Source organism: Miniopterus natalensis, chromosome 1 (genome assembly GCF_054644295.1).
Source record: "Miniopterus natalensis isolate mMinNat1 chromosome 1, mMinNat1.hap1, whole genome shotgun sequence".
Classification (NCBI taxonomy): Eukaryota; Metazoa; Chordata; class Mammalia; order Chiroptera; family Miniopteridae; genus Miniopterus; species Miniopterus natalensis.
In genome coordinates, this window is record NC_142081.1 from 115,895,715 (window position 1) to 115,913,601 (window position 17,887).

Sequence of the window (17,887 nt, forward strand, 5' to 3'; positions counted from 1 at the left end):
CTCCCGGAGCCCCTGCTGCGGGGTCCCTGTTTCTGCGAGAGGAATGAATGGAGAGGGGGAGCAGTGCCCTCCGCGGCCGGCGCTGCAGAGCGCGAACCGGGGCGCGGCTCGGTCCCCCTCGCCCGCGTCCTGGGCGAGCGGGCCCGCGGTTTGGTTCAGATCACTTTTCTTGGCTCCGGTGCGGTACCTAAGACAGGGATCATTTGTCAAGTGAGCATGGTACCCAGAGAGCTGTAGGCAGATTATGGAAAGAGAGGGAGGAGAGAGAGGGAGGAGAGCGCGCGGGAGAGGAGGAGAGGGAGGGAAGGGGGCGAGGAGAGGCGCAGGCTGCTCCGGGAACAGCGCTTTCCGGGCGCCCGGACTCAAGTTAGACAGGGTGGCGGGGCCGCGGCGCCGCGGGCGGGAGCGGAGCGCCGGGCGCCTCCCGACATGGCTCTTTTCACGTGGGATGCTTAGGGACTGCACGCGGAGGGAGTAACTTAAAGGGCAGAGCAGCTGGCATGAGGATTCCGCCAACATGGAAGGGCTCCTGTCTCCGATGAGGTCTAAGGTAAGAGGACGGAGCCGCGGTCCCTTCTCATTCTGCTGGGCGAGCGGAACGGCAGCCGAGGCGCCCGGAGCTCGGGAGCGCGCGGGGCTCGCGGAGCTTTTGTCTGGTTTGGGAACTGGGCCGGCGACGGCCACCGCGCCTCTGGAAGAATAGGCTGGCCGGGCAGGCGGGCGCGGGAGGGAGGCCGGGGGAGCCGGCGGTCCGCGCGGACAATGGGCATCTCGTAAACGCGCTCTCCTCTTCGCCGAGGAGACAGCCATGTTTCAGCAGGATTTCCAATCACGCCCCCGGGGGCCGCGCCTCCCTGGGAGCTGTTCGTGGCAGGAAGTGCCGACGGCTCCGCGCTGCGCTGCTGTTGGGCGCGAGCGGCAGGAACGCCGAGAGCGGAGCGAGCCCGGCGCCCCTGCAGGTCCCCTCCCTCCTCCCCCTCCGCTTCCCAGCCAGGGGGCCGGGGGCGCCTCCGTGGAAAGTAGGTTAATGCATTCTGGAAGCCAGCGTGTTTTCAGAGAGCTATCCGACCCCAGAAAAGCACGCAGGGCACTGGACTGGCCTAGCCTCTTGAACTTGGACCTGAAATGTTCGGAGGGGGGACTGCTGGCGGTCTCCAGGGGTTCTGGGAACTTGCTCTCCTCCGGCGGCGAGGCTGGCTTTTTTACCTGAGAAAGGGCTGCTCAAAGACTAGGCTTTCCGTGGAGAGCTCAGGTGATGCGAGGGCTGTTCAGTTTCAGCTAAATGCCCATGGAACTCTAAATGGGTGGGCCAGAAGTTCTCAATCATGCTAGAAATACTACTTTTCTTCTTTAGAAATTTCCAGAACATCAGAGGGAAACTGGCTCTGTAAGCACACGGCAGAGTTAAAGCGAGTAGCGGGAGCTTTGACTTCATCTCTTGGATGCTGTTTAGTGATTCCAGCACAAATAGACTCTGTTGTCATTGAGCGTTTTCCTTCCTGCCGGTTCATGAGCATGGCCACAATGTTTTAAGATAAGGTTAAAACTAGGGTCTTAAGCATGAAAGCATCCTGTCCTTTGGGAGAATTCCCAATCTCCTGTCATGCTCACTAGCCCTCTGATCACCATTCCTTAGATGGATAGGCCCTGCCTGAGAGTTTGTCACCAGAGGTTCTAACCCCAGCCCCAGGCTGCTGGCTGATCTGGAAGAGCCTCTCTGCGACCTGGAGCTGAAGTCATGAGCCTTGCAGGCAGCAGACCTCAGTCCAGGGTGCTGTGGAAACAACAGCAGGTGCTGTTTCCTGTAGAGGTCCCGCTGCAAAGAGAACGGCAAATGGCACTGGGTTCCTGCATCCCTGTATGGACAGGACGGGGTTTGAATGTTCTAGCGGATGGTAACATACTCTGTCCGTTCCTCCCACTTATGAAACTGCCGCCTCACATACTTTGTCCTGGTATTGTGCACGCCGAGGCTCCATCAGATCAGTGGATCTGAGCTCATAACCTTAGGCAAGTACAGTTCTCGGAGACTTTGAGGGGAGTTCCCTACGCAAATGAGCCAGCACCCAGGCACAGTGTAAATCACACTGAGGGCCCATTAGAGTGGCATGTTGTAGTAGGGAGAGACGGATGGCAGTGGGTCAGGCTACTCGTATATTATGTTTATCCGTTCAGTCCACATCATAGCTTCTTCCTTAACCATCGTATAATCTAATAGACATTGAAACAATGAGGGCTTGAGTCCCACCAAAGTTCAAACATTAAATCTATGCACAGCAAACTGATTCTCATTCAATCCCTTTAATTTTTAGGTTTCAAGGAATGTGTGCGTGTGTGTGTGTGTGTGTGTGTGTGTGTGTGTGTGTGTGTGAAATTGCTTGACTGAATTCTTTTTTAATCTCTTTATTTATGACTCCGGAAATTGATATTTCCATATTGAAGATTCAAATCACATTGGAATTTGGTGACCTACAGTAGCATCATGACTCAGGGAACAAGACCCAGCTGTGTAAAACTTTCACTGGTGAGGCTCAGCTTTAGCTTCTAAAGTGCCATGTCCTGTGTTGTTGACATTACCCAGGGATTTTTAAAAATTGATCCAAGTTCTTGTATCAGAGATGTGTTGTGATTTTTCAACTTTAATACATATTATACATTTTTAAGTCTATTCTGGAATATTCTCCCCTGCAGTAAAGATTTAGCTTGAAGTTTCTGATTTCATGGCATCACGATGGGTTGGAAAAAGAAAGCCTCCCAGCGCTTGGTTTTGGTGTGTGAAGGTTAGTTCATAACTTACTGACAGTTTAAAGAAAGTGTTGCGGTAAATTGGACATCAGGCAGTAATTTCATGATGTCATGTGATAAACTTAACCAGTCCAAATCATGGGTGCTTAATGCATTTTTATCTTGGGATTTGCATAATTTGCACATAAATATGGGTGTGAGTAACTGAAAGTGGCAAAATGGGGTGGGGAAAATATTCATGAGTGTTAAAATCAGGCATTTGCACAGAGAGCACCTGAGCAGGCCCTGTCTCCTGAGTGGTGGCCACACTTGACGTCCCTAGAAACAGACAACGCAGCAGCTGGCCTCCCGGTGTCACAGTCAGTGTGCTGTCCGCGATACACGGGCTTAGCTCAGCCACTGGCTTTTGAATGGACTCACTTGGGTACTCTACTTATTCTTCCTTCTATATATAATGCAGTCTCATAGCCTCTAGGCTGATGGATGTACTTCTGACTGGCCTCCTGCAGGCCACGACACAGGCCTCGGGCTTCTAACCACAACAAATGATGTTTTCAGAGGCAGGGGGAAGAAATGGAAAAAAGAGAATCGCCGATTGAGTCGTTTTTCCTATGAGGGTAAAAGAATTTTGCGATTAATCATCTTTGCGTACTTTTTATTTGTCCTTTTTAAATTTGACTTTTAATCCTCCAACCTTCATAATTCCCTTTAATCCTCTGTGCACTGCCTCCAGTAAATGAGGCTGGCAAAAAAATGCCCCTCGTTTTCAGCGTCTCGTGATGCCTGCTTGCCGGTGCCTGCTGCAAAATTTACAATGAGCCACCTGGCTACAGCCACGGGGAATCAAGCCAAGTTTACTTTTCATGGATGCAAGGAGTGTTTTCTGGAGAAGCTATAGTATAAAAAAAAGAATAAAAGATTTTAAAAAGTGAATAAGAAGCTGGGAGAGGAAAAAGGAGAGGAGAGGAGACGGGAGGAGAGGAAAGATGGCTTGATTGGAGAACCATCTTTTTTTTCTTTCAGTTTTATTGAGATGTAATTCACATACAGCACTGTTTAAGTTTAAAATGTATAGCTAGAATGACTTGATATATTTATAAATAGTGAAATGATTACCACAACAAGTTTAGTTAACACTCATCATCTCATATGGTTACAAATTTTTTTCTTTAGTAATGAGAACTTTCAGGATCTATTCTCTTAAACTTTCAAATATGTATACCTTACAATAGTGTTAGCTACAATCATCATGTGGTACATTACATCATCTGTACTTATTAATCTTATAGCTGGAAGTTTGTATCCTTTGACCACCTTTATCCAATTCTCTCACTCCCCACCCCTTGCCTCTGTTAACCACAAATCTAATCTCTTTTACTATGAATTGTTTTTTTTTTATTGTTTTGGTTTTTAGATTCCATATATAAGTGTGATCAGACAGTATTTGTCTTACTCTGTCTGACTTATTTCACTTGGCCTAATACCCTCAAGGTTCATCCATGTTGTTACAAATGGCAGGATTTTCTTCCTTTTCATTGCTGAATAGCATTTCATTGTGTGTATGTGCACACATATATATATCACATTTTCTTTATTCATTTGTTTGTCAGTGGACACTTGGATTGTTTTCATATCTTGTCTATTGCAAATTATGCTGCAGTGAATATGGGTGTGCAGATATCTCTTCAACATAGTGATTTAATTTCCTTAGGGCATATACCCAGAAGTGGAATTGCCGGATCATTTGATAGTTCTATTTTTAATTTTTTGAGGGACTGGAGGCCCATCTTTTATATCTAAACAAAAATGCAGATGTTTTTAATTAAATGCTTGCACAGTAAATGGCGAGTGGATTATAATTAACCTGGAGAATGGATGTTAACTAGACTTATTGTAGTGATCATTTTGAAGTATATACAACTATTGAATCATTATGCTGTACACCTGAAACTAGTATACTGTTATATGTCAGAAAATTAACCTCTTTATAAAGTATGGAATATTGATTTTTAAAAAGTTTAATTTGACATCTCAGTAACTATTCTGTGCACTAACCAGGGTCTTTAAAACACTATGATACTGCTGCCTTTAATATCTGCTCTCTTTCACAATCAGCTAATTCCCCAGAGAAGCTGTTTTTTATCTCTCTGAACGTCTCTTATTTCTGCCGCAAAGACACTGTGTCATTTACTGCACTACAGTTACTTTTTAAAAGGAATGGCTTCTGGTTTATGGCATAAAGTAGTTTTCTAAAGGAAGTCTTCTGAAAGGATTGGGTCATTTATGAAAGGGACACTTACTGGGAAACGGGAGCTGAGCTTATAAAGAATGAGCATTTGAAACTAACACAAGAATTGTGTCCTGCAAGTTCTGCTCTTGTGTGCCCAGGATAAGTGCCACACATACCTACAGTTAGTTAAAGAATTGTCCATCTCAACCACTCTGCAATTTTGGAAACACATTAGATACAGATGTAAGATGTGGAAATTCTAAAATTACAGACACTATAGATAGTTAAAAAAAAAAGAATCAAAAGAGGATAGTCAAAGGCTCTCTGGCTCATCAGACCAATTATCATACAGTATATGAAACCCTTAAAGTCACTTAGAATTGTGCTAAATCTGCTTGAAACTTTGCCAGGTCTCCATAGAGAATAGCGCCTAAAATGATCCATTGTGTTCCACTTGACACATGGATTCTGATTAAATACTGGAATCTCCCTTTTAAGAGCTCTGTGAACTAGACAGCAATAAGGACTGGAGGACGGTGTAGCCTGAGTAACATAAGACTAAAGGGGGCTTGACAATTACTTTCAAGCACATTAAGTATATACAGCATTATTCACCAGCTAATGACAGGCTATACTTTACCTTAATGGAGGCTTAAATAAGAGGACACCTGCTGGAGTTGAAGCATGACAGGTCTAGATTAAATTCAAGGCAGTATTTCTTGACATTAAAATGTTTTCCTGAGGAAGCTGGTATAGTTTCTAGTCTGGAGGCGTCTGAGACAGGTAAGGAGGATCCTACCTGAGAAGCCAGGAGGAGCCTTTAAGAGATCCCATGTTTTTATGATGCTGTGAATTTTTATCATAAAGCCAATAAAAGCAGAAATAGATTTGTTTACAAGGTATGCATCAAATTCTTCTACAAAGAGCTACTGCACTGTAATGCTTTTATTGAACCACTGAACTCAGTTGGGTGCGAACAGGATACAACTTTATTCTTTTCTAATGACCACTTTCAAGGCATCTGTGAATCATGGAAAGGAAGTTGGGGATTCTAGGGCAATTTATTTGGTTAATGAAAAGGAGAAGTATGAGGCACCAAAGCCTATCCTAATCAGATTACCTGGGTTCAAACCGTAGCTCCACCACTTACTAGAGGGTAACTTTTCCAAGCCTCAGTTTCCTCCTTGTGTAAGATGCATACAGTAATAGCCTATATCAAAAATTATTGTGAGAAGTAGACAATTAATGCTTATAAGGTCTTGGCACACCGTAATAAATGTTAGTTGTTACTAGTATGAATGTGTGAACTAATATACAGATGAATATGTGCAGAAATTCAAGTCATGACACATGTGTGGAATGAATTGTCATAGTCATAAGTGCAGAAGGAAAGACAGATGATCTAGCTTCAAGATGCTGCTGTTAGCTCAGACACAGAAGGTGAACTCCTGCCTGCAAGATCCCTGTGAAGTTGGGTCCTCGCCTATCAAGGGCTCAGAATAAAGCAGATGTCTTTGTAGTGTAAATCAGCTTTCATTACAATAAGGACTTTCACAACAAATAATTACGAGAGGTCGATTGTTTAGAAAAAAAAAAAGACTATGGATTCAAGCTTACGCGAAAAAGTTTCCTCTCTGGACCTCAAGAAAACCATATTTCTGGGCTGGTCTGTGGTTTTATCATCTCTTAACTGACCCCTTAATAAAAAACAATCTTTCTTTCTTTTGTGCTTTAGATCTTACAAAGTTGAACGTACATTCTCTCATGTGATCTTCACGGCAGTAGTTACAACCCAGAAATCATCCAGTTACAAAGCAGGGCCCCCCCACCCACGAGCTGGCTGTTAGCCATTTTCCAGCACACCACTGCCTGGGACCTGCATGAAAAAGCCCAGGCACTATATCTGGACTTCCAGGCCTGTCTTGACCTGACCCTTACTCACTCCACCTCATGTGTCTTCGCCCTCCCCAACATTCTGCCTTGGCAGTTCTCAGGCTTCAGCTGAGCAGCTCAGTCACCTGAGCTATTTTCAACAGTTCCCAGGCCTCTCTTCCAGAGATGTTGATTCAGTAAGTCTGAGATGAGGCCCAAGAATGTGCATTTTTTCTAAAGGCTGGAAGACTCTGATTTGGGTGATCCTTTCACCACACGTCGGAGAAACGCTACGTCTACCCAGTCCCCTCAGGGAAGGCCTTGCATCTCCCTGAACATGCTGGATCTTTGAGGTGCCCTGTCCTTACCACCCTGCCCTCACCACCCTCCCTTGTCTGCCTTCCCAGCCCCCTGTGCCAACTCTAACCTATCCTCTGGGAAGTCTTTGATGCCCAAGACAAGTGTGGGTCCACAGCACGCTCTACTCACCTGGGCCCCAGGCTTCCTCACACTCAGTAGCCACATGTATATTCCCTCCCTTTGCTATGGTTGGCCAGGAGCTTCTTGAAAGCAGGCTTCACCGTGTCTTGTTCACTCTGTTTGCCTAGTAGGTAGCATGGTGCAAGCAAAATTATAGGCACTCATTATATATTTACCAAGTGCAGGACACAAAGTGCTTATAGGTCTCTAAAGGCTCACGTAAGTTCAATAAATCCCGGGCATTGAGCAGATGTCGTGAGGGAGTAGCCGGTTAGATGCAGTGTAGAACTGTCTCCACGAAATAGGATGGAAAATTCCACAGGGCGAGACCTCGAGGGCAGAATTTTCAGGGACATATAGTGGGTAGGTCATTTTTGGTTTTCTTTTCCTAACTTGTTGTTTCTGGTTAGTAATAATAGCCAACATTGCTAGAGTGTTTTAATAGTTTCCAGGGTTAGGAGACTGTAGAGTGGAGAAACCATAACTGAGAGCTAATGGTGACTTCAGCTCGCGGTTATTGTTATTCTGACTTACAGTCAGGACTTTCTGTTCCAAAATGTCTTAATGACTCTACTTTTGTTGAAAAAGTAAATTACTCTTTTCCAGATAAAACCAGGTTGTGTTTACTCTGGGAAAATGGGAAAAAAATGCTGACTTTATTTTCCTTTACTGCCGGTGTATCTCAATAGGGAGCATAAGCTAGCTAAAAAAAGTGTTTTAAGTTAACTTGTTTCAAGTTAATTCCTTGCATCAATACAAAACAATATTAATCAATACTTTGAAGTAACTGTGGATTAATGACAATATATTAATACAATGTAACAATAGGTGAATATTATAATAGCTATAATATATTAATATCTAAATATAATATGTCAATATATACATTTCAGTAGATATTTATTAATATACTGCTATAACATGTTAATATATTATTTATACAATATTGGTATTGGTTAGAAATATAATATAGTATATTAATAAAATATATTGATATATTAATTATAAATGTTAATACATAATATATTTAAATAATATGGTATTTTAATAATAATTATAATAGTAATTGCCAATTATTGAGCATTTACTATAAGGACAAGTATTTTACTTTTAAAAAAAATGTCTAATCCTTATAAGAGTTTTGAAAAGCAGGTATTTTTAACCTCCTTTTGTAAATGGGAAATGAAGGCTCCAAGGGATTGGGTTCCTCAGAGCTATGGAAATCATTAGTGGAGAAAGCAGGGCTTGAACCCAAAGCTCCCTGGCCCCAGTGCTCACCCTCTTCTATCATCCCCCACTCCCCATAACCAACTTAGAAATGAAGAAGCGGGAGGAAAAGAGTCTGAATTCACTATTGCCTCATTGTAAGCTAAGAGTAATGGGGGTGCCAAGTGTACAGAGTTAGCTTAATCTAATCTACCAGTTCACTTCATTTGACCCACATGAATCCTGAGACAGCTTGATTCCTGAGAAAACCTTATCAGGGGAGCTGCAGAAACTGGCTTCAGAATTGCCTGGGGTACAGGAGCCTGGGGTTCCTTGGCAGCTGCCCGAGAAGAAGCACTGGGAACAAGGACAGGGACACCCCCACCTGGTATCCGACAGTGAAGGCATTGGCACTTTAAGACCAGGCCTGGGAAAATGCAGGACACAAGGCTTGCTCCACACCCCACAGAAGGTAGATGAAAGAGCCAGCAGCACACTGCAAATGCCAGCCTGCTAACTGCTGGGCTTTCAAAGCTATGGCTGGTTTAAGTCCTTTTCAATTGTGTGCCAAAAAAAATTCCTGTTGGCCCAGGAGAGTTTTTGAAGTCACCGTGGAAGCCGTCTGGATGCCCTGCTGAATGAGAAAATACAGGGGCCACCGGCTTCATTAAATGGGACAACAGGGCCCAGGGTGGCCTCTCCCTGGGGCTGGTGGGCCAGGTTGCGCTTGCAGGGGGAGCTAGTCAATTGGCTAGAAGAGGAAGGAGGAGTGGCCCCAGGCCACTGCCTCATGCTATGTAATTAAACTGGAATATGAGTGTGGCAGGCAAGATGTAACATGACTGGGGGAGCGGTGACATGAGGCTTTCTCATATACAAAAAATGGGGGAGTTGATTTATTGATGGTAATTCTATTCATTTTCCTGTCATATCTATTCGTTACATCCCATGCAGGGAGAGAGGAGAACTCTTAGCAGCAAAGCTGTTGAAAAGGAAAAAAATAATCTGGCAGTTCTTCTATCTCATTTACTTACTCATCCAACAAGGATTTATTAAGTGCTCGTATTGAGTGTCAGTTGATAAACATGTTTCCTCTGTCAGGGTTGTACAAACGAAAAGGGAAGTGTTAAAGAGTCCGCAAACAAGACAAAGCAACCAGTCACTTTCCCTTGGAAACACATGGGGGTTAGAAGCTAGAAGCAAGAGTCAAGTCATTTTTCCAAAGGCCACTTTTCACTAATTGTGATGCTTTTGATACAAGTGGATGATAGCACTTGGGTAAATTAACTCCACATTGGTATTCAGAGGGAATTACTAGGTTAATGGCAATAACCGAGTATCTTCAAAGGGATAAAAATGCCTGAAGGAGGATCTTATTTAGTCTTGTAAGGTTTCCTTTATGTTACACAAAGAGCACGAATTTGGACATCTTTTCTAAATGGGGAAATGGGAATGTAGTCATTTCTCCTAAGTCTTCCAAGTAAAACACTGTATTTAACACTAGGGAAAGCAGCTTAGAAAACACAGGGTAAGATACTGTGCAATTTGATAAAGATCAAGTCCTTACTTAAACAATGAGCTTAGAGAACTAGAATAACCCAAGTACATGCATGGGCTTTCTATTATTCTTCAGTCTCTACAGATTTTTGGTGGGAAATTCATATTTACTTGTGTGTATGTAAATTCATATTTACTGAAGCTTCTGAAGTTGATTCCCATGCCACTGTGTGTGGCAGGAATGGAGCAGGATTTAGATATTACTATTACTCTACAGGCTATAGAGCAACTTTTCATTTATTTCACAGGTTGAGTAAATCATGGATCACTTTTGGGCAGTACTCTTGGGCATGTCTATCATGGGTAGATTGAAAAGATGCACTAAGTTACTTTGTTTTTAATATTAGGAATAAATAAGACAATGAAGCATAATATGTGCCTAGGATATACCATAGTATATCCCCAGGGGTGAAAAATATTTAAGTTCTCTAACTCAGTGCTGGCCAATGGAAATATAACTTCAGCCGCAATGGGAACCACATATATCATTTTAAATTTTCTAGTAGCCACATTAAAAAAACAAAAAGACACAGTATAAGTCATTTTAATAATATATTTTATTTAGCTAAATATGTCCAATGTATTACCATTTGCCTATGTAATCAACATAAAAATTATGAGTGAGATATTTTACATTCTTTTTCATATTGCTTTCAAAACCCAGTGTGCATTTTATGCTTACAGCACATCTCAGTCCAGACTGGCCACATTTCAAGTGCTTAATAGATGCACGTGGCTAGTGGTCACTATGATAGACAAAGCAGCTCTAACTGATTTATTGTTACAACCAAAGAAGCCATAAAGCCGAGATTTGTCTAATATTGCTAAATGGCGATTGCTGTTCTAATAGTTTATTTTGACAATGTAGTTTCTCCCCAGTACTGTTTTGTAGTTGCGATTGGCACAGTGCAGGACCTCCGGTACAAGCATATTTGGTGGGATGAATGCCCAGAGTACTCTGGCCTCTAAAGTGAAAGCTGATGGTCGCACACAAAGAATGAATTAGCTCAGTGTTCCCATTGTGCAGAAGGGGCATAGTGTCAGGTCAAAGGGAACATGTAGACACAGGGGAACGCAGCAGTTCTAAGTGGTTAACATGGTTATTTTCCACACTTTCCTCCCAGTCAATTTAGCATTAATCTTGAGTTTCTTTTATGCCATTTCAAGAGTTGTTCTGATCGCCCCCTTTTGTTTAACAGCATTCCTGTAGGGATTTTCTATGGCTAGTTGCTGCAGATACCAAGGCATTCTGTATAAAGACATTGTGAACCGAGGAGGCATTTCCTCTACTCCTCCCAAATAACAGGTCCAAGTCCTTGGCACTGTTGACCACTATTATGTGAGGCCTCCAGAATCTCTGCCTCTGAACCACACCTCTCTCCCAAGTTTCATTGCTATACACCCAAACTGATGTTTGTTTTTGTGGTAGTTTTGTTTGTTTGTTTGTTTGTTTTATCAATACTTGGATATTCCAGAGATATTTTTACCTTACTATAAGCGTGAACTCCTTGTTAGCTTCTCAACTTGCTCCTCTCTGTGTGTCTCCTATCTCACCAAGTGGCCGCCCCCTCCATCCAGGCTCAAGCCAAAGCCCTGGGTCTTCACACACCTCTCCTTTGCCCTTTCTCTTCATCTCCCACCTTTTTTCACTCCTGTTATTTCATCTCTTCAATATATCTTGGATCTGTTCCTTCCTTTTCACACACATGGCTACAGCTCTGGTGCAAGTAGCCATCCCTTGACTGAATTCTTGCCGTAATCTCCTAGCTGGGTTTCTGGTGTCCACAACTCCTTCCTTCTAATCCATCAAATCATTACTGATAGAACCACTGTTCTTAAACACAAATCTGATCATGTCACTTTTCACCTCAGAATTCCCCCTGCTGTGACATTCAGGCCCTTCATAATCAGGTTCTTACCTACCCACTCAGGCCTCTGCTGCTGCCACTGCCTGTTGGGATGTTACGCTTATTACTGATGCTTCACCAAAACTCCATGGCTTCCCTGGCCCCGGTGCCTTTGCACATGCTGAGTCTGTGTCCAGATTCTGCTCTCCTCTTGTCTTCCTGAAGATTTTGTAGTCCTCCCAAAGTTGACTCAAGTGTCACTTCTTTCATGAATCTTTCCATGACTTGAGGGCAGACATAGGGTCACCCTTTCCCAGGTCTCCACAGTCACGCCCATTAACCACCACCCCTACACATTACCTGCTACATAGGCGTGCAACAGGTAGTTGATGAAAATGGTAAAACTGTCATTTAAGGATTAGCTCTGAGAATTGTCCCCCAAGGATTGTACGTTTGGCTAGATACAAAGTTAATATTTCATTCATTAAATATCTGCCTCATGTCTTGTGTGTGCCATGCCATAATAAGGCTAATATTCACCTATAGATGTGTGGGTGCCAGATACATAAGACCAGGTGGCCTCCAACTTAACCAGATCAGCAGGGCTAACCTGCAGCAGGAGTTGGGTCAGTACTGGTGTTGGCTGGGCCCCAGAATGGTGAGGACAGTGATGCCATCTGCTGACTTCCAGCTGGTGTTACTAGTGCATGAGTTAGGTGTTTTCATCCCCATTTTAAAGCTGAGGAAACAGTGGCTCAAAACAGTTAAGTAACTTTCCCAAGATCCCAGCCATTAAGGGATAGAGCCAGGATCTGAACCATTATTTGTCCACAAATTCCACACTCGTTACACTACTAAATGCCTCCCAAATTTGTCTTGTGGTTGGTTTGTATTCTGAGTGTGATATATAGATGACAAAGTTCCTCAGGAAAAAGAATGAAGGGTGAGCCAGATTTCAGTAGGTCCTAGGCTTCATGTGGGCACTAAGATAGAAAAGAGGTGATGAAGACTCAAGGGCTCTATGGGAGGTCCAGATCCCAGGAAGCCTGAGCAACCGCTGTAGGGCCTCTTGTGAAATTGATCTGATGTATGGAACCTCCTTTGAGGAACACGGGGGAGTTATTTTCCAACTTGGTTTTAGATTCAGGTTAGACTTTTGCTGTAGCTTTCAGACCTGAACCCCAAAGCTCCCAAAGGGTGGCGAGTTTTTCAATGAAAATATGTTTATTTGTGCTGCTCCCAGGAACTTTTCCTCTATCAAACAAATGAATCACCACCAACAATAACACCAACTACTTTCACATGGGTATATTTGCTTTGAGAAAACACTTATCCATATTGCTGTAAGTTTCTTTGCTTTACAGACTAATGTTTTCATGTAGAGAGTCTTGACAGAATAACAAGTGGGTAAATGAGCCTCTTTGATGGAGCAACCCAATGAGATAATCAGGCAGGTTTGTGCTCGGCTTTATGAGCTGTGTTCCAGGAGTCTGAGGAAGCTTCAAAGGTTTCCATTAAAGAGTTTTCCAAGCAGAATTGAGTTTTACGTAAGGTGACTGGTTTGCTAAAGTGTTTTATATATCATGACTTATTTGAGATACATAAAAACACATAAAGAGTATAGACCTACGTATGTATCACCTGGCTTAAGAAATACAACATTGCTGAATGAGTTGAAGCTTCTGTGTACATACCCCAATTATATCCCTCTTTCTCCTCTCCCAGAGGGAATGCCTATCCTGAATTTGGTATTTATCATCTCATACCTTTATTTATATTTCTATTACAAATGTTTGTAGAAAAAATAAATAATATCCTATGTATATTTTAGTGCTGTCCAGAAATGCTTTACCAATGTTTATGTATTCTAAGTGTATGAATTTGCTGCAATTGTCTTTGTCACTGAATAGTTTATGTGTCCCTCCTGAACGAATTGCTTGAGCACAACAGTGCATGAATATATCACCAGTCATACATTCATTCTCTTGTGGGTGGACAGTTCTCTCTCTCTTTTTAATTATTGCAAACAGTATTGCCATATCCATTCTTACATCTATCTCTTTGAGCTCATGGGGAAAGGTTTCCTCAGTGTCTACACCTGGGAGGGGATTTGCTTGGCTGGGAGGTATGGACATCCCCACATTTACTAAGTTGCTCTTCAAAAAGACTATTAAAACCTGTTTTGTTTCCTTATACAACACCTCTGTCTTTGCTGTGTTATGTGGTATGTGTATCTGCATGCAATTAAGAATGATGCCAAAAAAGGAACAATGTAAATATTCCTGTTTACATGTAGGAATTTATTGTACTTGCATTGCATCCTGAAAACAGAAATAAAAGAGACATTTGATTACTCCCCTCCAAAACCTCCATCTACTATCATTCTGTTCTAACCTGTACTTTCAATAACATCATCCCAATATCTTAGTGCCCTCCCTAGTGTGAATTCTGTTATATGTATGGTATTAATATATGTAATTAATTAATATGTTAATATGTTTATTAATGATTAATTAATGAATTGATCATCCGTATGGCCTGATCAAGGGTTATTTGATTTTATTTTATTTTCACAAAATTCATAAAACTGAAAGGAAACCTACCAGACTCTGGTACTAAAACCAAGCCCACATTGTTTAAGACTGTCCAAGGCAGAGGAATCTCTGTGTGGAAAGGGCCAGTAGCTAATTCTTCATCTGATTCTTCGAGTTTCCCTTTCTTTTTCTTGAGGTACAGCTTCCCTGAGTATCGTTCATTATTTATCGCCACCACTACTCGGCTGGCCTCAGGGACAAAATTACTCACACTGTTTCTCAGGGGGCCCCATAAGAATTTTTATTTTATGTTTCAACACAATCATCTTCAAAACACAAAGAGCTAGCAGAGGATCGTGCACCATCTGATAGCCGCCTGGTAGCTGAGCACTGGCCCTCGATCTCAGTGTCACCATATCCTTTCAGGCTAATGAAGAAAGAGTAGAAATTTACTTAATAACAAGTTATGTGGTTTGGCCAAATGTAGGTCAGGGGCCTCACTCTGCATTATTAGGGGTTGTGCAGAGGTTTTGGCAGGAAGAAAATGATAGGAGAATTGACTCTTTACTTAGCACATGGCAATACCGGCCTGCCACACCCAAAAGAACCCACCACGTGGGAGTCAAATGTATTCATGCTAAAAGCAGCAATTTAATTTCAGGAAAAAAAATCATCAGGTAAATCAACAGTGTTAATTTGAATTTTATTGATTTATATATATATATATATATATTTATATATGTATATATGCATATATTTAGTTTATAAAATTGACCTTATAGTTATGTAAGAATTCTAAGCATAAAGAGATTTTTTTTTAATGCTTGTACACATTTAAGTAACAAAAATTACAACAAAAATAAATTAGGTTAGCTCTGGACATCTGGGAATAGGTTGTCTTCAAAAGGGGTCCCCACATTTCCAAGTGAAGTCAGACTTCTCAGTGCAGCTGAGACCCAGTGGGAATATTTCTATGTCACTTGTAAAGTGTCAATGATCACAAAAGGGAGAGAGACAGACTCGAAATGGCAATCTCTATCAGGAGGAGTAATTCACTCCTGACTCACCCTCAGCATCATGTCCTGGTGGACTCTCTCTATTGTCTGCCCCTTTCTTTGGCAGAGGCCCTCCTTCTTTACCCCCCTGCAATCCCTGCAAAGGGGATAGAAGCTCTCAAAAGCCATACCCTTGAGCTTGAAATCAAGACAGAAAGAGCCTTCCCGCCTAACCTGTGTGGGGTCATCTCCTGGTTCAGTCAGGTTCCAATCAAGCATTTCAAACACACATTATTTAACACAAGGAATTGCTTACCCAGATGCTGGAAGAGCTGAGAAGCCAAGCAGAGGATGGTGAAGTGACAGCAGGAAGCCACTACCCCCGTAAGGCTGTAGGGATGCAGGGAGAAGGGGACATTACCAGAACGCGCCAGGCTGAGCCATGTGTCAGGAGTTAGAATCACCAGGGATTGCAGCGAGGGGCCAGGTTCACGGAGGAAGGGGCAGCTGGAAGGGGAGGGAGCACTACAGGAAGCAGAGAGAAAGGTGGTTCCCTTTCATGCCCCCTCACTACCTCCCATTGGCAAAGGCAACAGAAAGTGACCCTGAGGGTGTTCCCTGTGACACACAGCGGGGGGCGGGGGGAACCGGGCACCGAAGACTTCCTCCAGAGTTCCGTGTTCTTGCCCAGGACCCTCCACTTCTCTCAGATATTTGACACTGGGAGCAACCATTTTTGGATAATTCCACCTTTTACACTGGTATGTCCTCACCCCAGGAAAGGCAAATAGGACTCCTATTTTGTGCCAGTTCTCATTGGAGCCCCGTGTGGAAGTTTCTGGGATTCTATTTGTGATGGTTGATTAGTAACTGCTGTCCTGAGTGCAAAAGGTGAGTATTGGCACTCATAGTTGGTATATACTATCTCTGTCTTTTGGCTTCATCAGAAAAATCTTTCAATAGACAATATAAAAAAGTTAGTGTCTACATATAACAGATATGAATCTTAGTCTATCCATAAATGCAGGTGTACCTGAATGTTTATTTCTTTATTTTCTTAAATTGAATTCATTTGAATCTAAGTCTTTATCCCTCTGGATAAGCGGGGATTTCAGTCTCATCACTCTTCTCATATGGTGCATGGAAAATGGGAAAAGACATCTCCACTCCAGTCCATTGTAGTCACGTGACGGCTCACTCTCAATTCTGCACACGGGAAGTCGGGGAGTTCTCTGCTTTTCTGCCTGGTGTGGGGCCCAGGAACCTATGCCACAGCCTGGAACCCTAGTGCTCAGGGCCAGCATTCCAAGAAGCCCTTTGCTGCCATCTTCTCCTTGGATCGTGTCTCCTTCCTGAGCTCTGCCAGAAAGTGGGGTTAAAGATCCCTACTGTTCACAGACCATGGAACCTGACCTCTACCACTTCACAGGCTGGGGAGTCTCTCTTCTCTTTGTTCTTAAGTGCAGATGCCCAATAAATGGGGTCCAAAAGGAAGATATTGTCTTTAGGTGTCCCTTTGGTCAGTGCAACCAAGATGCCAGCCAGTTGCTTTTATTTCAATTTCATGGACTGAGTTACTATCTTAAGAGTTTTCTAATGAGAGTACATGAACATATCCTGGTTTGGCTACATAGTTATTTATTTTCTGGCAAATTCTAGTATATGGAGAAACAGCATAAATACATTACATTGCCTTCCTTTCGTGCTGCTCAAAGTCCCATCCCCTCTCTCTTCATCCCCTGAGAATACTGACAACATATTTTCAATAAGCTTAGTCTTAGGAAACTAGAGCTGGGGTAGAAAGTGTCCTGTAAGCAACTTCTGGCTTTGGCTAGGGTGGAAACTTTGCTTAAGTGAGGGGCACAGGGACCTGCTGCTTTCCTAAAACAAAGGAGAGAAAACTATAAGGAGAAAAATGAATTAAACATCTCCAAAAATTAACCTACAACATTTCTAAGAAAGTCACCCCATGGGTGGGAGGGAGAAAGAGCTTCAGGGGGTGTGGGCTGCCCTCACTGAAGAAGGTTCTGTCCCTTCAATCAGACATCCATTCCCCTGCAATGGAAAGCCACTGTCTGGGCACAGGGGTACCTAGCAAATAACCACCAGAACTACCTCATGGAGTTTTAAACTGGGACGTCAAGGAATTTCAGTAACTTCAGTCTCAGCCTCAGAGCAACATGTAAAATCCCTAAGCACTTAACAAATCCAATACTTAGGATATTAAATGAGATTTCTCTAAAAAAAAGTCCCGTCTTCTGCAATTACTCTGTGTTTCCATGAATGAGTATGAAATCGGTGGAGTAATTTGTGGAGTAATTTTTAAAAGTGCTGATGTATTCTTACCTGTGTCACCAGTTAAAGCTAATTGGGAGAGGAGGTGGGGATGAAAATGGAAATGTGTGATTCGGAGTTCTTGGC

General features: G+C 42.8%; 1 protein-coding gene across 1 annotated transcript in view; it reads left to right on the top strand.

Moving 5' to 3' along the window:
- The first annotated feature begins 448 nt into the window (after nucleotides 1-448).
- The window catches only part of FRMD4A (FERM domain containing 4A), a 441,288-nt gene continuing 423,849 nt past the window's right edge, over nucleotides 449-17,887 (top strand). Inside the window, exon 1 of the mRNA XM_016210040.2 lies at nucleotides 449-550. Within this exon, the coding sequence (XP_016065526.2) occupies nucleotides 518-550 (33 nt within the window). The 5' untranslated portion in view covers nucleotides 449-517. The remainder of the gene's footprint in view (nucleotides 551-17,887) is intronic.